This window comes from Athene cunicularia (assembly GCF_003259725.1).
Source record: "Athene cunicularia isolate RWA chromosome 1 unlocalized genomic scaffold, athCun1 chr1_part1, whole genome shotgun sequence".
Lineage (NCBI taxonomy): Eukaryota > Metazoa > Chordata > Aves > Strigiformes > Strigidae > Athene > Athene cunicularia.
In genome coordinates this window covers 6,132,024-6,155,448 of record NW_020799091.1, presented here as the reverse complement: position 1 = coordinate 6,155,448, position 23,425 = coordinate 6,132,024, and the positions used below count along the sequence as shown (strand labels likewise).

General features: G+C 37.3%; 1 protein-coding gene across 19 annotated transcripts in view; it reads right to left on the bottom strand.

Annotated features, from left to right (window-relative positions):
• DLG2 (discs large MAGUK scaffold protein 2) overlaps nucleotides 1–23,425 on the bottom strand; it is a 1,035,190-nt gene that overhangs the window by 499,457 nt on the left and 512,308 nt on the right. Inside the window, exon 1 of one of the 19 annotated variants that reach the window (XM_026841910.1) lies at nucleotides 22,422–22,796. The exons of the other annotated variants lie outside the window; for them this stretch is intronic. Within the exon in view, the coding sequence (XP_026697711.1) occupies nucleotides 22,422–22,499 (78 nt within the window). The 5' untranslated portion in view covers nucleotides 22,500–22,796. Of the gene's footprint in view, nucleotides 1–22,421; nucleotides 22,797–23,425 lie in introns of those variants that run through there. 19 annotated transcript variants of the gene reach the window in all.

Genomic DNA, 23,425 nt, shown 5'->3' with positions numbered 1-23,425 from the left:
TTTTTTTTTTTTTTTTTTTTTTTTTTTTTCTTCTTAAATTAAAGAAAAAACATGTGGAATAACTGTTGAGTAAAACAAGAGGGGGAAAGAAACCCTGTTGATGTACCATTTCTATTATGCAAGTAAGTTAAAAAATACCAACCTATGACATAAAAGTAGACTGCTACACAGGCATCCTAGAATTTGTATTCCTATTTTATGTTCTCTCAGGACACAAAAAAATGCTGATACCAAAACCTTTGACAAAAGTGGAGTATAGGAATTAATATTAATCACTTCTTTTGGTATTAGCAAGCCTGCTGTTTGTGCTGGCTTTTGTGATATGCATATAAGGTCTCCAGGGAACTGCAGTATATTATCTACATAGGAAACAAGTCTTAAAGAGGCATGTGCCTGCCTACAAATGCTGAAGGTATATGGTATGTGTGAATGAGCAGCTAAATTCTGACAGATACAATTAAAATCAATAGTTCAGCCATACATATCCATCTAAGATGTGGAATAAATTTTGCATTAAACACAGATGCGTAGCTCACTACTAATTATGATTCCTATTTCTGAACTGCAGAAGAAGCACTGAATGCAGTTGCTGAGGTTTCTGACCTTACTCCATTTGAAATTCAAAATATATTTTTTTCTGAGTTCATCTACAGTGGATACTGTAGGAAATGCAGCATCATATTCAAGATGTGCATATGCACTTTTTACTAGTGTTAACTCATTTTCTATTGGCATTTTGACTTTCTGCCAACCAGTTGCTGGGTTTTCCTTGCCTAATTTTAGGAAAAGGCAGTGAGAAAACTACTGACATAAGGTTTGTTCCCCAGGAAATCCAGAGTTTGTTCCCATTATTCACCACAAAGATCTACTACCGCACATATGTTAGGACTAGTCATACAGGCACTCAGAAGTACTGTGTGATTTTATAGAAGGCTTCAGAAAGGAAACCTTCATGAAGGGTGGAAGTTTGTTCACCAGGCATTATGCCAAACACTACAGAGGATCACAGTGTTCCCTACAGCAGTCTCATCTTTGTGAGGGAGGAAGAGAAACGAGGTGAAAGAGGAGTAGATGTCTACAGTAGGACCTGGAGAGATTTCAGCTAATTTTATTTGCCTATGTTAGAAGCTTAGTCAACTTTGTCTCCTCGTATGGTGAATAAATCATTTCCAGGGAGCAATTCAGCATATGTAAATATGAATCACACCTGAATGTAACCTTCTCCACTGACTGGGGCAATGTGACTGTGCTCCTACGTTAAGGCTGAGTGAGGTGAACCCAGACCTCAGAATATGCTGCTGTCCATGGCTAAAAATTAAACTATGCAGATCTTACCAAACCAGTGTGCATGCATGAAACATTTTTTTTTTCTGTGACCATAGAGTATTAAACCAAACTAGTTCAATAAAGTATGGCTATCTATGACATGAAGGTGTTTTCACCCTAATTCATATTCCGTCTGTAATCACTCAGAAGCTGCAGGTGTAGAGTCATCCAACAGATGATGAGGACCCGCAGTAAAAAAGTGCACATAAAAAAACAACTTCCAGCTGTGAAGAGCTGGCAGCCTAGACCGCAACTCAGAAGTGAAAGAGGAAACGGAAGAGGAGAACCTAGAGAGGAAGTTGGAACAAAACAAAGATGTCCTCATTCACCAATTGCCTCTCCAGGGTATGGTCAAGTTTACAAATACAAAGTTTGAGCTTCTCGTGTTCTGTACCAAAACCACACATGCAGAGAAATTTGTATCTTGCAAATTTGTTGTTATACAGATTATAAAGGGATGTCTATGTGTGGAATTTTTTACTGTGACTAATATTGCCAAATGTCCTTAGTGTCTTTCACTCTGTGCAAACAACTTGTTAAGCCTTTTAGCACATGTTGGGCTTTGTCATTTCACATCTACCAGCACATGTGCATTGCATGTTGACAACTATTTCCCAGGTTAAATTCAATGAAGTCTGTTTGTTAAACTCAGTAACTATGGTAAGGCTCATACTAAGTGGACTTTTTAAAATGCGATCTTCATAGGGAAATTGAATTTAACAAGAAATTTGAATGAAAAAAAAGAACCTGAATGAGATTTGAATATTTATATATATGTATTATTTTTATTTCTGAGTTTTCTTCTTAGCAATCCACATTTTAATATTTGCCTAGTAAACAGTAATAGAGTATTGAACAAATTTAGATTTGGATTTTTTTATTAAGGTTTATTCTGGGTCCCATATATTTCAGTTCTTGTTATCTAAGAAATGGGAAAATTTATATTTCACAAGTTTGGGGTGGGTTTTTTTAAAGAAAAAAAGTCTTAAACATTTATGTGAAATTTTGATCATTCAGGACAGAAGCCATCCTAAATTACTGGCTGATTGCCTATTATCTGCTCTGCAAAGAGAAAGTTGAAATGGTGACAGTATGAATAAAATCATGAGTGATGAATGATACATGTCATGGATTTATTTTTACCTCTGTGCAATAATTTTCGAAAAATGTGCCTACACATTAAAGAGAGATATCCAATGGTAACTGCCTTTAACATATTTGAAGTATTGTAGTATCAATTAAACAAACTTAGGTTTTGCTCAGAACTTATCTGTATAACAATATTAATCCATCTACTTACGATTTGGTACCGGTGATAATGCTTCTCATATTAGCAATTATAGCAAACAGCTTGATGCCAAGTCTTCCTTATTGAAACTTGATTAATCACAGTAAGACAGCAGTATTCAACTTACTGTCTTTATAGTGTGTTTCAAGACTGAATGAATATCCTTCTAATAGTTGCAAAACCAAAATGCCTGCTATGTATAATATGAAACATGGTTTTAAGAACAAGGAAAAAAAGAATCTAGGCAGTTTGGGAAGATAAAAATCACAGGAAGTTTGGGACAGCCTCAGTAAATCTCTATGGTAATTCAGTGAAAAGTACTACCATGGTGGAAGACACGTAACAACTATAAGAAAGAGATAAAGATGCATAAAGGTTCATAGGTTCACAAAGCACTACTAGAAAAAGATTCTCCAAGTAGTGTTCATAACACAGATTGTCATCATACAAGAACTCAAACAAAAAAAGTTGCACTTCCCCTTCCTTTTCACATCAGAGTTTGTAAATCTGATTTAGCCTGATCTGCTCCAATAGGGGTTAAATCTTTTGGCTTCTATTTTTTTGTCTGCAAAGTATCTTGTAAAAGACATCAAAGGATCTGTCTTCCTGAAAAGTCAATACTTCGGTGTTTTAGGATAATACCCCAAAAACCAGACACTCAAGATTTTTACTCAATTTTGAAGCTACCAACTAAGGTTATTAAAAGATTTTTACAATGTTATTGCTCCAATACCATAAAATCAGAACTGGTTGACTGGGTGGGATGATCGAACTCTTACTGCTGAATTCTTCTTCCTTGTATCCAGTGACAGGACACATGGGAATTGTTCAAAGTTGCACCAGGGGAGATTTAAACTGGACATTATGAAGCATTTATTTACTGAGTGGGTGCTCAAGCACTGGAACAGGCTTCCTAGAAAGGTGGTTGATGCCCCAAGCCTGTCAGTGTTTAAGACCATTTGGACAATGCCCTTGACAACATGGTTTAATTTTGGTTAGCCCTGAACTGGTCAGGCAGTTGGACTAGATGATGGTTGTAGGTCCCTTCCAACTGAAATACTCTATTCTATGCTATTCCATCCTAGTCTATTCTTGAATGGTGCTAAATTATTCTATAAGAAAATATCAATAGGCAGTCAACATCCTGTATGTTCTGGATAACTGTTCAGAAATGTGGTTTATCAGTGCTGGAACACAACTGAAGTGCAATGAAAATCCCCAGACTGAATTTTTTAGAAGCCTAAATATTACCGAGCTGTCAAACTTTTCCTTTAGAAACAACTTCTTACTTCTTATGTTGCACACAGAAGAGGAAGTTTTCTAATCAGACAGGTACTCTTGGAGCCTGGGAGTCTCAAGCTATCAGCAGCATATGAGATTTGGTCCGACTGACTTGTCCTCATCAGCTGGCTCCACTTGCAGACCTGCATACGCGTGCACTGCTCAGCTACTTACTTGCATGGCATCCTGCTACTCAATGCAGCTGGCTCCACAGCAATCCCATCTGCCAAAACACATCTTTTCAAAAATGTGGTTTTGTTCCAAGACAAAATGAAACACAAGATTTGTGAATTGCAGAGAGATCCTCATAGCAGCTACAGCATGATGTCACTTGAGGATGCTTCCAACAACAAAGCAGTAGCCTGAATAAATTATTTTTGAAATATTAAAGAAAAAATCGATTAAAAAAAATTAATCAAACCTATTACCAGGAGATATTTTCTAATAGAAGACTGGTTTGCTGAAGATGCTTGCAAATCAGAATATGGAACTAGCTGAAACACATGGCAATTTACAGTCATTGTAACCTTGCTTACTGCGCACTTTGCTAATCTGGTAAATGGCCAGGTTGAAAGTACAGCTGCCTTTTAATCACAGTCTCTAGTGACAAATAAGCTGCAAAATAACTAACAATCAAAGATCTTTTCCCAAACTAGCAACCTCCTGTAACTAAGGAAGGCCAGCATCTATTGAGAGAAGTACTCGTGAACATGTCTTTGCAATGGTCTGTTCTGTCCTTAACAGCCCAGCCTAAATGAATAGCTACCCATCAACATTTCAGCAAACTGGGTGCGACTTTTGGCACAGGTTCAGCTCAAGGCTCATATTCTGCATTGATAATAAGATCACTTAGCCTCTCTACCACATTCGTTCCATTAAATGGTGAGCAAAACTAGTCCAAAGCACTTAAATCTTCTCAGAAAATCAAGGGAAAGGTGGAACGATCAGGAAAGTCATATAACTATTGAAACTTATATTTCACTAACTGGGGTTTCTGATTCTGTCATATATAAAGTACTATTTAATCACGTAATTTTGTTATCCATAACTCATGAAAATTACTTATCACTGCATATAATTTTACTAAAGTGTATCTTTTTCTCCTTAAGGCTACAAGTTTTTCTTTAGACATTTTAAAAATATTTGGGAAAACAAGTATTACAAAGTAATGAAAAGATATAACTAATATCATAATCTAAAAAATCAAGAAAACAATTTAAGACAAGAATTGACAGGTTCTTTGTTTGAAATTGCATATGGCAGCTCCAAAACCCATAATCCTGCTGTGCTTTCTCAGCATCTTGCTTTCATCTCTGACATGTCTGATGTGGTTCTTCCCAGGTTGGGAGTTCTGACCCCTTTATTTTGCTGATCTTACTTTTTCTCCGTTAACTAACAACATCCAATATTTTAAATACAAGGCCATTTACACAGTATTTTTATTCTCAGAAATGTTTTCATGCATTTATATCCTACCTTACAGGTTTCTGGTTTCCCTTAATGACTGCCTGCATTTGCCACTTCTGTGGTTGCGATGCTCCAACGTTCTTGCCCTTTCTCCCTTTTTTTCCCTAGATAATATACCTTGATTATATTTTGTCCCTTCTATTCTTTCAGTTGGCATCTATAGTAGACTTTTTTCTTCTTCTTCTTAGGTCCTAATCTATCTTATTGCATTTACCTGGCATGATTCCAAAGCTGAGTTCTTGTCTTTTACTTTACTAATTTTAATTCAGCTCTCACAGGAGTCAGAAATATTATCTGTAAACAAAGCATTTCACCATGAAAACCACTTTGCACTCTCTAAACACACTTCTTCCAAACCAGGGGAGACTATCTGGCCAAGTGGTAGTCATACTTATCATCCATGAACATAATGCCCTCTCAGACTGAAGAAGGAAAATTTAAAAACCAAATTCCACATCCAAAGAAGCAATCAAGTGAGTTTGATTCTGAGTTCTCTTATTCCCTCTCTTTTCAGCTTCTCATTCAATTCTAGCTCTTCATTTTCTTTAATATATGAGATTTCTAAAAAAAACCCCAATTTTGTCAGTGACTGTATTTTCTCACCCTGGTTACTGATAACATCTGATCTTCCTTCATGTCACCCATTTAAATTCTTCAGACTCAGCAACCTGTAGAAAACTGGTGCCTACATCACAAAACCAAAAGTCATCCAATTCAGCCTGTTGTGTGAAATAAAGTCTTCAAGTTGGAGAAAAGTAAAACTGTAGTAAGTGGTCTCTGAAGTTCCTGGTAAAGTCAGAATCTGACCCCCCAAATTGGGTTAATTGTTAAAATGATTGAAAAATATTATAAATTCTGTTTTTTGAGGGGGGAGTAGGTGTTTTAATCAGGGCCAATGAACTGCCAGAATGGAGAGTTCCATTATCAGGAATGGAAGGATGGAGGGATGAACTGGGTGAACAATGGGCAGGCATCTGCAAGACATCTTCATGGTCTGTCTTCTGAGACACTTAATCTAATCAAAAATTGTTGGACCTTCAACATCATGACTAGGGCAGAAAAGAGAATTGTGGAACTATTACCCTCATTAAGTCTGTTTCAACCCCAAATAAACTCTATATTTTCTTCTCAACAATATTGTATTTTCTTGCTTTTAACGTGTCTCAAAAAAAACCACAAAAATTTAACAATTCATTAATTTTGCCATAATCAAGATTGCATTTTTCTTCATTAGATTATGGGACTGAACATCCCCACAGTCTTCAACAGAGGAAAAAGCTCCTTCACTCTGTTGTCAGTATTGGAGTCTGAAGTTACTTCAGCATGCCGTAGTTACAAGAAAAAAATAGGGAACTTACTATGTGGTCTAACTGGCCAAATTTATGTGAGGATAATGAAAGGAAGGAATGTGTCAGGGGAGTAAAAAACTTTTCAGCGATGCGTGGGAATGTCACTAGCAAGCACAAGATAATGGAGAACTTGCTGAAAGCTGGGATGGAAAATGCTGAACAACCCTCCACCTGGGAAAAGGGAAGGGAATACAATACTGCGAGGTTTTTGCAAATTGCTCTTAAGTCACAAACATACTGACATAAAGGCAAGGCTCTTTGTGAGAGGTCTTGGCAAAAAGACAATTCTGAGGCCAAAGCAGCTAGGACAGTTAAAACTGGGTTAGTATTTAGCCATGTATTCCTGATGATAATTTTCCCACTTTCTTGAAGTCCTGCGACTTCTTTTATACATACAAATGACATGAGTTTTCTTGGCATCTTCTGGAATTTTCTTTTTCACCTCCTGCTTCCAGAAGATTTTCCTTGCATGAGATATAATCATCTTCAGAAGGAATAAGGAAAGAAAAAAAATATCTGCATCTGAGAAGTCAGGTAGAGCTGTGATTAAAGGTTGACATTTTTACCTAGTATGCAAGATTAGATTTTCCATTTTTATACATTCCCTCAGGAACAACTTGTACAGATTTATATGAGTTGGCATCATTCTGTCAGTTCTCGGTATGGCAAATGATTTTGGAGACTGGACCTGAATTTCCTCTAAGTAATAAAACACTTGAAAATGAGCACCGCACATAAGCCAAACCTATGACTATTTTTTCTTGGGATCTGCTTGGAGGAATCCTATGGGATACAGTCCTGGATAGAACAAAGGTTCAGGGGAGCTGGTTGCTTTTCAAGGATCATTTCCCACAAGCTCAAGAAATGGTCTGTCCCAATGAGTTGTTAAGAAAGAGTAGCAGAAGCCCTGCATGGATGAAAAAGGAGCACCCAACAAAACTCAGATATAAAAAAGAAGCATACAAGAGGTGAAATCAGGGACAGGGGACCTGAGAGGAACATGGAGATACTGTCTAAGCATGCAAGATTGAGATTGGGAAAGCCAAAGGCAATTCAGAGAGAAATCTAGCAAGGGACATGAAATGCAACAAGAAAGCTTTCTGTGGGCACTTTGGCAGCAAAAGGTAGACAAGGGAAAATGTGTTCTCATTGCTGACTGGGGCAAGGGACCTGGTGATTCAGGACATGGTAATGGCTGAGGTACTCAACTCCTTCTTCACCTCACTCTTAGCTAGTAAGGCTGGCCTTCCGGAATCCCAGATGCCTGAGAAAAATGGGAAAGTCTGAGGCAAGGAAGACACCCTCAGTGGAGGATGAAAGCCAGAGTTTTCTCACTAGTTCCCACTGACAGGACAAGAGGGAATGGGCACAAACTGAAATACAGGAAACTCCCCTTAAACACAAGACAGCTTTTTTACTGTGGGGGTGGTCAAAGACTGGAACACGTTGCCCAGAGAGGATGTGGAGTCTCCATCCTTGGAGATATTAAAAACTTGAGTGGACTCAGTCCTCAGCAACCTGTTTTGAGCACACGGTTGAACTAGATAATCTCCAGGGGTCCCTTCCAACCTCATCCATACTGTTATTGTGTGTTCTTTTCTTGTCCTTTCCTTCATATATTCACCTTGTTCAAAGCAAAAAGCGTGAAATTACAACAGCAGCATCTCAGAACTTTTGGAACATTTTTCTCTTTCTCTCTGTTTTAGCATTTCATTATCCATTAAGCCTTAATGTACATTAATGTATCCCTGTCAGCCTTCTCTCTTTAAACGAAGAGAAACAGTATGATAGAAGAAACTTTTACTCTAAGATGTATACTCACAGTATAGGCAAATCCCTATTCATATATATCCTTTAGATAAAGATACACCTTATGACTCAATAAATAACATGTCCTAGGCAGCACCATAGCAGAACTCCTAAAAGAAATCTAGAAATCTTTGCAACACTTGTTGAAGGCAGTCCTTTTTTCTGTACAAGCTTTGATTAAGGAAAGTAGCTACACACTTTAATTTAGTGCTTTTCTGAAAAGAAATCCTCGAAACTGATAATGAAAAGAAATAAAAGAACATCCAGAGGGATCACCGTATTATGTCCCAAGCACCAACATAGCAATCACATTTAAAATGCTTAAACAGTTTGAAAATGCTTTCTAATATTATGAAGTTTTTCACAGATGCATATTTAAGGACAAGAAAGACTCCTTGGAGAATTTTATGTGGCCGCCTGAAAAATTTGGGTCATAGACACTCATCCCATAATTCCTAAAACACCATATTTCTGTAGCTTCAGCAAGAAAATACTCTTTATAAAAAAATCTAGCCCTTATTTCCACTAGGTATAACCATAAAAAACAGCAGAATCATTGCAAGCTTTGATAAAGATAAATGTTTAAGTATATTTGACTATGACTCTTCTTTTGATTTGACCTTGACTATACCGAAGGCACACAGAAAAATTTACAGTGAATGCTAGATGTGAGCTATACTAATATCTGGCTAACTGCCTCTGCTGTGAAAGCTCTTTCTATTTTAGTAAAATTTTATGCACAAAAGCATTTTCCAGAAACTGATGTAGTATGTTCAATACATTTTTATACCCAAGCTTAATTACAAAAGCTTTTTCATAATAACAAATATTGTCCCAAGCAGAGACTATATTTAATAAATATGCTTATTATTTTCCTTAATGAAAGCAATGTTTAAAAATTGTAGGTAATCCCATTACACTGTACTTCAATTATATAGCCCAGCTCTCCTACCCTCCTGCTGGTAGAAGACTACCTCATCTTAGTTTCCAATTATATACATTAAGTCCTTCCAAAACCACCTTCATTATTACACACAGCATGTTTCGCTCTATCAGAGAAAAAGCTGTAATTGGGAAAGAGCAAAATGCATTTTCAAGCCTAAAAGAATCACAAGAAAAGTTAATTATGTCAATTAAAATAATCTTCTCTCCACTCGACAAATATGACCTATTTATACAGAGAAACACAGGAGGACAGGTTCTGATCTTTGATAAACTATGGTATTTCTACTCAAGTAACTCTGACCAGAAAAATTTGTGATAGAGCCAAATTTTGACTTTAAATTAGATTGCAATAGAAAAATGGGGCCAAAAAGGATTATTGGATCAACCCAGGGGAATCCTCTAAACCACAAACCATAATGTTTCACGCACACACCCAAAATTAAACCTAAATATTTCAGTTCTTGGATTAAACCTCTACTTCCTAAAAGCAGAAAAGGACTACTGACTCAAGAGGCCTATTGACAGAAAATGCCATGGAAATTCTGGAATTAAAAATGGTACATACAACAGGTAAAATCTGCACAGTTACTGCTCATTGTTCTTGGTGAAGAATTTCATCTCAACCTCAGAAGGCAACTAAACGAAGCTATGAAGTGTTGACTTTAACTACAGTTACTATCTCACGTCAGACCTTTACATGTTGAAGATACTGCCGCGTATAGCAAAACTAGAGCTCTTCACTCCAAACAGCAGTAGAGAAGGCATGAAACGAGAGGCTCACTGATAAAACAAGAGTCTGCACAAGCCCAAACTGCAGGCACTCGGGTTGTAGAACAAAGAGCAAGATAGGAAGTATCTCTCCTTATTAGATGTTTCTGATAGTTAATTTTCATTCCTCTGCAAGCTGTACCTTACTTTGATATTAACCACTTCACCACTTCTCAAAATGAACTGTTTTCAATAGTTTGTTCTTTTTCATATTTTCACAAGAGCTATCTGTGACAGAACAGCTATTCACAACACTGATTTTGTTGTGTTGACCTTTTCCCATCCCACCTTAATTAAAACATTCTACTTTTGAACATTTTCTTACATAAGAATGAAGAACTGCCGTCTGCAGGAGATCAGATCTGAGTCCATCTAAGGAACCCGAAGGTGCATAGGTACATGGGACCTGATGAAATGCACCTGCATGTCCTGAGGGAACTGGTGGATGCAGTGGCTAAGTCACCATCCATCACACTTGAGAAGTTGTGGCAGTCTGGTGAAGCTGCAACTGACTGGAAAAGGGAAAATATAACCCCCATTTTTAAAAAGGGAAGAAGGAAGACCCAGGGAACTATAGGCCGATCAGTCTCACCTCTGTGCCCAGCAAGATCATGAAGCAGATCCTACTGGAAACTATGCTGAGGCACATGGAAAATAAGCAGGTGATTGGTGACAGCCAACATGGTTTCACTAAGGGAAAACTGTGGCTAACAGATTTTGTGTCCTTCCATGATGGGGTTACAGCACTGGTGGATAAGGGAAGAGCAACTGACTTAATTTACCTGGACTTTTGGAAAGCATCTGATACTGTCCTGAATGACTTCCTTGTCTCTAAATTGTAGAGATGTGGATTTGATGGATGGACCACTAGGTGGGTAAGAAATTGGCTGGATGGTCACACTCAAATTTGTTACTCAGGAGTAACTATTGGGACCAGCGCTGTTTAACATCTTTGTTGGTGACATGGTCAGTGGGACTGAGCGCACCCTCAGCGAGTTTGCTGACAACACCAAGCTGTGTGGAGCAGCGACACGCTGGCGGGAAGGGATGTGCCATCCAGAGGGACCTGGACAGGCTGGAGAGGTGGGACAGTGCAAACCTCATGAAGTTCAACAAGGCCAAGTGCAAGGTCCTGCACAGGGGCTGAGGTCATCCCAAGCACAAACACAGGCTGGGCAGAGAATGCATTGAGAGCAGCCCTGCAGAGAAAAGTACTTGGGATGGAAAACTGACTGAGCCAGCAATGTGTGCTCACCGTCCAAAAAGCCACCTGTATCCTGGGCTGCAGCAAGAGAAGTGTGGCCAGCAGGCTGAGGGAGGTGATTGTCCCCCCTACTCTGCTCTTGTGTGACACCCCTGAAGTGCTGTGTCCAGCTCTGGGGCCCCCAAGAGAAGGAGGACATGGACCTATTCACATGGATCCAGAGGAGGCCACAAAGATGCTCAGGGGGTTGGAGCACCCCCTGTGAGGACAGACTGAGAAAGTTGGGGGGCTTCAGCCTGGAGAAGAGAAGGCTCCGGGGAGACCGTAGAGTCGCCTCCCAGTACTTAAAGGGGCTACAGGAAAGGTGGGGAGGGGCTATTTATCAGTAGTGATAGGACAAGGGGTAACAGTTTTAAGCCGAAATAGGGTAGATTTAGATTAGATATAAGGAAGAAATTCTTTCCTGTGAGGGTGGCGAGACACTGGCACAGGTTGCCCAGAGAAGCTGTGGCTGCCCCCTCCCTGGCAGGGTTCAAGGCCAGGTTGGACGGGGCTTGGGGCAACCTGGGCTGGTGGAAGGTGGCCCTGCCTATGGCAGGGGGGTTGGGACTGGGTGGTCTTTAAGGTCCCTTCCAACCCAAACTATTCTGTGATTCTATGACTTGCTATTGTTCTGTCAGCACCAGAAATGGAAGTAATATTGTATGGAGTATTACAGTATGTCTACAATGTCACCAGAAACTTGCTTTAAGCCGGATGGTTTAGGTAGTACTTTGCTGATGCCAAATTCATATTTCTTTATTTTACAAAATCCTAATAATTTGCCGTATATAATTTGTACTGATGATTTGCAATATGACAGAAGTCAAGTGCAAGTACACTGCAGTTTAGAAAGCATTTTCAGTTTTCATAAACACTTCTTCTCCCAGAAGTTCCAACCTCTTGGTTTCTTTTACCCCGATTCATTTTTTCCTTATCACTTGGTGACTTTGTTAGAGAACTGGGATCACTGCCAAATATGTTTACCTCAATTTTGTTTCCAGTCCTAAATTAGATTCCTCCTAAATACTAAATTAGATTATTAATCAGTTAAAAACTAAATCTTCATTATTAATTTACTAGAAACAATACAGCAGCTTGTAAAACATTTATGCAGCAGTAAATGGAGAACCACTTTTCAGAGATCACGACATGCTTAATTTACTACAAAACTAAATATTTAATTACAAATGGTAGCAAAGCTGAAGGTGCCATGTTGAAATTAAACAATCTTTTAAGCAATAAAAGTCTTAACTGTATTGTGGACAGTAATGGTAAATTTCTAAAATAAGTGGTAGGAAACATGTTCCATTTTGTGGGGTTTGTACTTATCAGTTAATTGAAGAATCATGTACTTGGCTATCCAGTTCCCTGTTTACTGTTAAGTCTGTTCCCCACAGGACTTTCAACAGAAATAATTTTAAAATGGCATTTTAAATTAATTGAAAACACAATGCACTTCATATGCCACTTAAATAGAATTTGGAGGAAAAAAGCATTATATTCTTTACAGCAGGGCTTTCTCTTTTTTTGCATTTGCAATGTAATCGCCTTGCTAACAGTACCATCTCTAATTAGAGTAATTTGAGTGTTTTATCTTTCTTGTGCACATCTACATAATTCTTTGTTTCAGACTCAGTTTTCAAAACCTTCCAGGTACAATTTTTTAAATTAATTTGCATTTATACATCCAGATTTATATTACAAGTTTTGGCTCACAAGCAGTTTAGGAAATTGCACACAGACCTTTTCTAAAGCCATCTCAACATGGATATACCCTTCCCAGTGTTGAACCTCAACAGCAAATTCTAAGATGCTGCATATCTATTTAAAGTGAGCTTTCAAAACAGATATTCTTAGGTCAATAAATGTAGCTGAATGTTTCAGAAGTTGTTCAATGTATAGAAAGATGGAAGAGTTATCTTTTTATTTTTCTTTTTTTATAAAAAACTATTCCTATTGTCTCACTGACTCAAATAACATGGCCCTCAGAAGAGGAAGGCAGAGACTTTTTTTACCTTTTGAACAAAAATAAATGTGAAGAACAGAGTGAGCAAAGCAATATAGGCTGGAGGAAGTTAACAATAATAACAGCGTGTCCCATTTCAAGAGGAAGGCTCATTCAATAGAGCATCACACCAAACAAAACAATGATCAGACTGTAAGTGTAGTCCTGAAAACATTACACCAACGATATCACTTGCACTTAATCTTCAACATCTATTTCAAAACAGCAAATTGATATTTCTCAACTGCCAAGATGGTTTTATTAATAATATAGAGTAGCCTGATCTTTTGCTACCTTATAAAAGTACACGACAGTCTTGTAAAAAATAATTCACCTAAAATCTTTAGAAAAGTTGTCAGCTAAAAAAACTGCAACTATTTACACATAACTCATCAGCTAATTGGAAAACAGTATCATATTCAGAAAATTAGTAAAACACAACTTTCTACAACTTCTTTATGTCTCAAGGCTAAAGAATATTTCATAGATTTGTAAAATTGCCTGCTATATTTATTCAATAGTCTAAACAGAGTAAAGAAGTATACATTTGGTAGTGGGCCTCTTATTACACTTCAGCATCTAATATCCTAATGATATGTCCTCGCTTCTCAAATTAACTTGTAAGGTAAACATTTTAAAAGTAAGATGAGTGATATCACTAGCATTAATCAACCCATGCTCAGTTTAAACACCACTGCATGGAATATGAAAGAAGAACTTAATGGAAGACAAACTGAAGTAAATTGCAGAAATTCTTGGTCTAGGACTGAAATACAAGATTTTAATGCAAAGTTTACTGTTCAAATCCAATTCCAGTTTAATAATGACAAATTTATTGCACTGCTGACTTCATGAAAGGCATGAGATAGCCTCAGACTAGTTAATACCGGCTAAGATTAATTAATTGTTTAACTAATATGATAGCTGAACATAATGAGTCACTTGACATAGCGCTGGTATCATCTCCAGTCATCTCAGAAGAGCTAGAAGTTGTGCAAGCCATGTAGCTTCACCGATCTTCTCTGTATCTAAAGGCTGTCACTTCTGAAAAGACTTGCAATTTGTGTGGGGTGGGAAACATGGGGAACCTTGTTTGGCTGTTTTCTAAGTTGTATGTAAGCTGTTGTGAAAAAGAGAGCTTCAGCCTTCAGAACAGTTCGTGAATGCTTCACATGACATTTGGGCCTCCTTCATGGTGGTGAAAACTCTCAGACTGCACAAACCAGCTAATCCCCCGATTTTTCACATTGCTCATCTGAAGCTGTTAACATATATTAAAGCTGTAACCAAGCTTTCCTTGACATGCATCAACATTTCAAGAGGTGTATGGCAGATAAATTCTTTTGCACCATTAAAAAAAAAAAAAAAGCCTTCTTTCAAATAAACTGTCTTGTAAATCATATTACATGACAATACTAAATATTAAAGCTGTTTGCACACACACATCTTTGGCAGGGTGCCTTCCAACAGGAGCAAGTTACATATATACCAGCTGTAATGGCCCGTACGTATATTAAAAACATGTAAAGTATAATTTGATAATCTACCTTAGGAACTAGTGAGAGAATTCTCATCTCAGTTTTCTCCAGGGACTCTAATGCCAAAGGACAGATTGTTTCTTGTCAGTGTTTCAAACTGATCTCTATTTGCAAACATAGCGAGTGATGCCAAATGCAGTTCAGAATGCAAATCAAACAACTATTTTATTATGTGCTGTTTTGAATTGCATATTCAGGAAAGAAAGGCAACTAATGCCAAAAAACCAATAATCATACTTGCACGTCACACGAGCCATTTTCATAATGTACTTGAACACTGCATAAAAATGCAATGAAAACAATTTCAATAAAATAATGAGCATCTTATGAATTAAATATAGTCACAATGCTACACCCTGGGATTTAACAGAACATGATATACATTGTAGACCAAGTGTGGAAAATCCAACTAAAGTTACAAATACAGTAGATATACTACTTTTCTGTTTTTAAAAAAACAAGGGTGAGATGATAAATTATTTACTAAATGAAACCAGGAAACAGAAATTGAGAATTATTTTTTTTTTATTTGAAAAAAGAGTAGCTTGTAGCCTATGATAATAAACCCACTTAATCATTAGAAGGAGATCCAAACTGATTCCATTTGAATCACAGCATGAGCATTCGGAGTAACAATTAACACAACCATCAGTGTGGCGGTTGTTTTCTGAATGTCTTCCTGTCCGTCTTAGCTTTGTTTTTAAGAAAACAACATGAAATTTAACTGGAAAAGTTAATTAACCTGTTTCTAAGATGAGCACAACACTGGCTAAATCAGCAAGGGAAAAACTGTTTTAAGTGACGCACCGCGGACACTTATGGATCATGAATTAAAGACCTTGTTGCACCTGACAGGCAAACACATACAGCAGTGTGTACGCCGGAATGAGAACGCGTGGGGGAAAGAGAAGAGGCATCGTCAATGTATGGCAGCCAACTAAAATTCATTTAGTGTCCTCTTAGATTAAATTGTCGCGAAAGAGAGAGGATATCCTGTTCTTTTCAAAGAGTTGACCTATAGCTGATGAACAGGTATATCTTCAATGAACAAAAACTAATTTAAAGCAGGAGTCTGCCTTATTGCTCATTAATTGCTACGGGTAGGTGCTGGGCCTATGCAGATGGAATGGGTGAGCAAAATGAGAGCAAAATCCCTCACAGATGAAAAAAAGAAAAAGGATTACTTTGAAATAAAGGATTGCCAAGGATTAACTTCAGTAGTCTACTGTTGATCAGTATCTTATTTTAAAACATCACTCTTGCATTTTTTCAAGATTAGTTGAATTTATTTATTATTATTATTAATGTGATTGTGAGGGGGAAGTGAGTTATAAGCATAATAAATCTCTACTTAAGCAGCTTATCCCTACTGTTATATATTAATCATGGCACATATGGGATTATAACCAACTGCAAATAAAAAGCAGGGGGGGAGGAAGAAGTTGAGTAGCTATATGTTTCTGGATTAAATCACAATATAAGAAAATGTCTTCGAAGTGTAGCTGTGCTAAGGCAAAAAGCACGAGCTCTGAATACAGGAACACTCACATATTATTCTCCACACAGTTATGTGTGAAAAGATAAGATCTCTCCATAAAACTGTAAAATAGAGCACTTACAAAGTCCATTTGAAAAGATTCCTCCAGGGGTCTAAGATATCTCCAGTATCTGTTCGAACAGGTAGTTCTACAAATAAGTGATGTACTTTTGTCATCTTTTTGAATCTGGTCAATGTGGGCCCTCCTTTGCCCAAATACAAGTGAATTATCCATCCGCCCTTACAGCATTTGGCAGCTGCAGGACATGTCCCTTAGCAAAGAAGTCATTTCACCTCTAGCCAAGGCAATACTAGACCTGCAAGTTTTATCATAACATTGCAATCCCAGTGGACTGGAAATAATTTGGTAAACTCTGGTTTGAAACAGCACTTGTTAAGAAATTTAAGATATATATGCAAATATTGAAGAGAGAGTTTATCTTGTTTGGAATTATATACATATATCTCTCTAAAACTAATGTATGGAAAAATGTGTTTATCTGGTATTATGTGTTATGATTTCTTAATCACATAGTTTCTATTCTATGTTGTGAGTAATTACTGTTTCAAGTGAACTGCTTATCTCTTTCCAATTAGATTGCTGGGCAGCTACTTGTAAACAAAGTAAAAATGAAACAAGAATACATAGCCTAGAATAGCCTACTCTGCAATTAGCTAAATTAAAATACAGATATGAGAATGATCTAGATATCAAGCATCATCCTGACATGAAGAGTTAATTGTCAGGACACCGTCAGAAAAATGATTAATAAACATGCATTTACAGACTATTTTTTTCTTACACACCCACTTCTGTTAACCTCGTAAGGCAAATTTTCCTGTCTTTTTGCAAATATCTCATTGTAGGCTGACAGTCTACCAAGGATACTCTATTTTCCCAAAACAGCTCTAAACCCAGGCACACAGAATGAAAAAATGTCTGCTGGGCTATGTTCTACTTATCAAGTCTTCACTACATTAAATTTAAAACTACTCACTTAAAATGTTACTGTTCAGCTTGTGAATGTTGCTTATGGGTAATCTTTATTTTTATTTACAATTGATAGTCCAGAAACTGCATGCTATTTGTATCATTCTAAGCACACACATTTTTAAAAGTTAAATTGCTTCTATCTTGAATTTTAAAATAAATAAAGAGGTAAATGGAAATGATATACTAAACTTTCTGGGGTAAAACATGTATTTACAAATACAGGACATCAGTTCTTAGAAACAGTATCACCATATGAGCACTCTGGTATCTAAAAGCTAGAAAACGAATTCTAACAATGTTATTTTGTAAAAGGATGGCAAAGGTCAACTCGTTTAAACACTTTACATGAGCCCTGATGTTTGTCTCCCAAAAATAACGCACAAGGAGAAACCTCTTTTTAAAGTGATTGTTGTCTTCAGATGTACAAACTCAACAACATAACTAATTCTAACAGAATTCCAACAAATCTGGAATTTGGGCCTCATGGTTGAAACATGTCCCATTTCTGAACAAACAGTAAAAATAGTATTCAAATTCCCCACTGAAATGAAATGATAGGATGACTTTGGCAAGTCTTTCCCCACTTTTAATACTGAACCTTGAAACCCAAATTTTATCAATATAGTGAAGCATTATCAGAAGCTTTTTCATACGGCTTTAGCTTACCCTCTCAGATCAACATGATTAATTGCTCAGTTACTTTTCTGTACCTCTTCCAATCATTTAGAGCACTTATTTTTATAGCATAACCACATGCAGTTAACATATCTTGATTTCTGCTTGATTGTGGTTTAATGAGAAAAATTCAAGACATCAATCTTTGCCTGAAGTTATTCTAGTTCCGATGTTCAAATGATCACGTTTACTCTCATAACAATAATTCTTTAATGTGACAAACTCAAAGTATTCTAATAACTTTAATAAAACAGGTAAGAGCAGAGCTGACTTGAAAGGAGTTTGGTTGTTTTCAGGCAGTATTAGTGGCAGCATTTCCTGTGCACTAAATATCTCGCTACTTGAGGGCAAGAGCAACAGTCGCAATCAAGCCAAGACAACCAGATTGAGATAGAACTTGTAGATAACAACTGAAATATTTGCTGGAAAGAGTTTATGATCCAGTCTAATCAAAAAAAAAAAAAAGTATAAGGAACTCTGACATGTTTGAATTTTTCCTGGCAAAATGAGAACATTAAGAGCAATGAATAGGCATTATCCCATTTTATTTATAGAGAAAATAAGTTTTAGCCAGGAGCCGTGGGGGAAAAAAAAAAAAAAAAAAAAAAAAAAATTTTAATGTTTTAAAAAATATTTTTTTCCATTTCTGAATTAAAATAAGGCTTTTCAATATATCATAAAGATATGACTCAAATACCAGCGTTGATGCACACTACTTAACTTGAAAGTATCGTTATCACCATGTTTAGGACACCTAAGGCTGCTGTTCATCTAGTTCTTCCCAGATGTTTTCTCTACTCTCCAGAAGAAATTTTAACAGTAGGAGTTCATGTCTGGGTTTTAGAAGCCTGATATCTACCATGAAGTCCTTAGGTTGTGTGTGGGAGTCAATGAGACGGCGCCCTACCACAGGGTGCGACTCATGACCACAGTCTCCAAGGAAATGCCAGGCTGGAGGGGAAACAGGGACTGGATATACAGGCCAGGAGAGGCAGTGCTGGCACTCAGGTACTGCTTACGGAGATAAGAAAACCAGCCCAGGAGCTACCACAAGTCTTAATGAGAACAAGTCTACCTCCTCCCTTTGGTCACCCAACTCTTTGCCACGTACCCTTTACCTTTGGCTTTCACCAAGTCCAAAAATAGCTTCTCCAGCCGAGTTCTGGCTCCTGAGAGCCCCTAGTTCTTGGGCTGTAATTCTGGGGGGCTCACAGGATCAAGAACAAGCAGGGTCTGCCATATTCAGATATGGGGAGATGAGGAGCTGGGAGGTATGGGGATGGGAACTCCAGTGTAGGAAAAGATGGGGAGCTCTGGAGACACTGGGGGCCAAGTCCACCCACATCACCCCAACCAGACACCCGCATGCAGGCACACAGCACACACAGAGGAGCACCACTGTCACATTAATGCCTTCTTAGATCTCCCCCCAATCACCATCCTTTGCCTTGACTTTGTGTGCACCCCCTGGCACTGCATGCTCTGTTTTGTACCTTGGAAACTCTGCTCCTCTAAACAGTCACCTGGGAGATCTAAGTTCAAGTCCTCTGCACAATTCCAGCCCAAAGTTCTGACACTTTAAGGAACCACAGCATCAGCTTGGGCATATGTGTGTGTGTGCACATGAGTCCATGCTATAACCCTCTTCTATCATGTCGCCCCCATTTTCTTCCTGGTCCTAAGAAAACAAATAGCCTTATAGAAAATTTATGTTTCTTAGAAATGCTCCTTAAAAAAAAATAATCTTGACTTGTACTCATCCAAAGAAGCTGAGCATAATAGAAAAATACTTTATGGAGCCATACTCTTCTTATCCCTGCTATCCAGATTTTATCTACAAGAAACTCTTTTTGCACACATAGCCTATCCGAAATTATTGCTGTATATTATTACCTCCAAAAGCACATTAAGAAAACATTTAATTCAGATCATGCACACACAGAAAAAGCTAATTATTATTCCAGAAGAAAAAAAAAAAGGTAAAACGGCATAATAATTTGATTATTCAACCATTAAACAAGAAAAGACTAAACCAAAACAAGCCATGCAGCTAAATGTTATTTTTAATTTGTTATTTGATAGACCTGCTTTCATATCTGTGTTCTCCTGTTATCAAGGTATTGTACTGAAGATGTCAGTGTTGATCAGCTTCCAATCATCAATAGCACTTATTGAAATAGCATCCTGCTAAGAATGGGATTTTCTGCCTTTGCTGGAGTATACCATTGATTTATGGAAACAAAAAAAATAAAATAATTAAAAGTGATCTCCAAGAAAGAAATTTTAGCTTTGATATAAGACAATTTAAGTAAACATTTAACGAGATGTTTTCTTGCATACTTACTGTCTTCTGGCAGAAATAAAACTCACTTGCAAATATGCTAGTAGCATGCTCAAAAAATGTTCAAAAAAGCTTTTCTCTAAAAATTATGAGGTATGGCTTCAAAGCTTGAATAGCACAGACCTCAGCTGTCTTGATTATTTTGAAAGTCATATAGAGCTGAGTAAGTAGTATTAGAATAGATTTATACAGAAATATTTCAAATACCTTAAGACAAAGAGAAAAAGAGCCAATATTTTTAAAGCATTTTTTTAGTCTCTGTTACAGGAGTCTATAGAGAAGAATGTATTTTCTTAGTGAATACTCTGGCACTGTTTTATGAATGTTTTCAAGGTTATTGGAATAATCTATACACAGACACGCTTTAAACAACCCATACTAAATCTGTTTTTAAAGCTGCTGAGTGAGCCCCACTGTGTCAGGAGTGGAATGTGTCCACTCATCCTGCCTCTGTCATCTTGGAGGAAGCCTGAAAGCAAATGTTCCTCTGGAGGGAGCCCCTCAGGACTAACCAAGATCCAGTCTGCAACTTTTTTTCCTCCCATAGCAACACACAAACAGCAGGAGAGTTCATATGATCCCCTCTTTGTTGAAATATGATTAACAACAAAGAAAGTTTGACAGTCCCGTGTATAGCTATCTGCATTTCTATTTTCCCTCATGCATATGACGTGAAATACATAAATCACTATTATTTGGACAACTTCCCAATGGCTTGGATTTTCAATTCCAAAACTACCACACATCACCTTTTTAACTACTGGGAATATTTTGCAGAAATGGCAAATCGCTGCCCATTATCTACTCCTCCACCATAAATATAATGTATTTTTGCTAATCATTTTCTCTAGGTGAAGAGCTTTTCCAGTTTACAGAGGAATTCAGGCAATGGATAATTTCTTAGTGGATTGGTGGCTGTATTACGCAGCATAAGACATATCAAAGAAATAATAAAGCAACCCATTTATAAATTTGTTGACTTATATCAAAGACAGCAAGAAGAGGAAGCCATCATTGCCAGGCTAATGAGGTAACTTTATAACATTACATTGAAGTTCTTTCCCCTAGTCTAATGCTGAGTTTATAAAAGAGGAATTAGTCCCATACTGAAAATGGTTTGTATGTTAATTAAGTCAAAACTAGAATGCGGGTCTACTAATTAAATGCTTTCTATATTTAGAACAAAAGGCAATTGCCTTGATACCCCCCAATTAGCATTATTGCAAATTCTAAAACAGCTTAAGTTTTGCTCATGGAGAAAGAAGGCACAAGAATCTTACCTACAAGGACCTCCAGAAAACAGCTGGTTAAACATAGTTAAATTTTATGAGAATACTGAAAGATAGTACTGACCATTTTTACATACCTGTATCTTTTTAAATAAAAGGGATCCATGCTGCAGCACAGTTTCAACAAGTATCATGAAACAAAATTCCCAAACATTCTAAATGCTTAACATGTTATTACACTCTCAGTAGTCCCACACTAGAAAAAAAATATACAAGCAGCAAACAATCAATGGTTGTTTAAGAACCTAATACTGTACTAGTAAAAATAATGCAGCACAGCAACAAGTTCACTGGAGTGCTCCCTTAACACACAACATATCAGATGTACAGCTGTTTATCTTGAAAAAAAAAAAAGAAAATAAAAGAAGGCATAAAGACTTTTGAAAGGATCTTCTCCCCGGTATTTAATAATATGCAAAGTAGTCAACGATTCTTGCGTGAAATCATGAATAGCAATAGATCGTTTTTCAGGGTATTAAAAAAAGCTTAACCAGACACACAACAGGATGCCAGCAGGCAGCTTGCATGAGACATAAGGCTTTATATTCCCACTAGGAACATACCTTCTCTGTTTTTGCTTTCCTGGCGTTATGCACAAACCTGCGTCCCAGCTTCTTGGCATACCAGATAGAGGCAAACATTGTAGTGATGAAGCTTTCAGTCTGAATATGCAGCGCACAAAAAAAAACAAAAACAAAAAAACCCAGAAAAACTTCCCCCACAACTGAGATACAAATCTAATGCTGGTTAAGGTCTCTCAACTATGCTGTTGCTTTGTCAGGTCCTCTCATAGCTGCCTTCTGAAAAAAAAAAAAAAAAAAAAAAAAAAAAACCCAGTGTGGCCAGTCTGCAGGTGTATTTACATACTGCCAGCAGGAAGTCCAGGGTGAGGCATCTTTGCATCCAGCTCACATCCAGTCTGCTAAGTGCCTGTCTGCAGTTCTTTAGCACTGTCACCACAAACTACATATGTGTCAGTATGAAAGGAAGCTGCAGTAAACTACTGTAGCAGACAGCTCACCTCCTCTTCTCCTGTTCTGAAATTTAACTCCTTGGTTCTCTTCGATTTGCCAGCATGCAACAGAAGCAGCAGCAGTTCAAATATGAGATACACAGCACTGCAGGAAAGGAGAGGGGTACAGAAGTGCCAAAAATAGAAATGTATATTAACTGTTAAGGTGAAGGAACAGGTGTTTAACGTGTTTCAGTGCAATTGAGATAAGAAAGGAAAATGGATTTTACTTTGTTCTAGTGGTTTGGGATCTATTCAGAGATATTTTTCCCTAGTTTCGGTTCACAACAGAAAGATATCATAGCTGTTCAGTTCACTTGCTGATGTCATACATGCCTAGCTGAAGGATTTAAGATTCACTCAAGGACTTCGTTTTTTCTTTGATAACAGCTCCATGAAACAGAAAACTGACATTTTTCTTTTTTTTTTTTTTTTTTCCCCGAGAAGTGCTTATGAACACCTAATTTTGCAGTGAAACAGCAATGTACTGTTTTCCTTTTGTCACATACTTCAGGTTTAACCCCTGCACTTCTCTTCAGTTATGATCTCTAAACA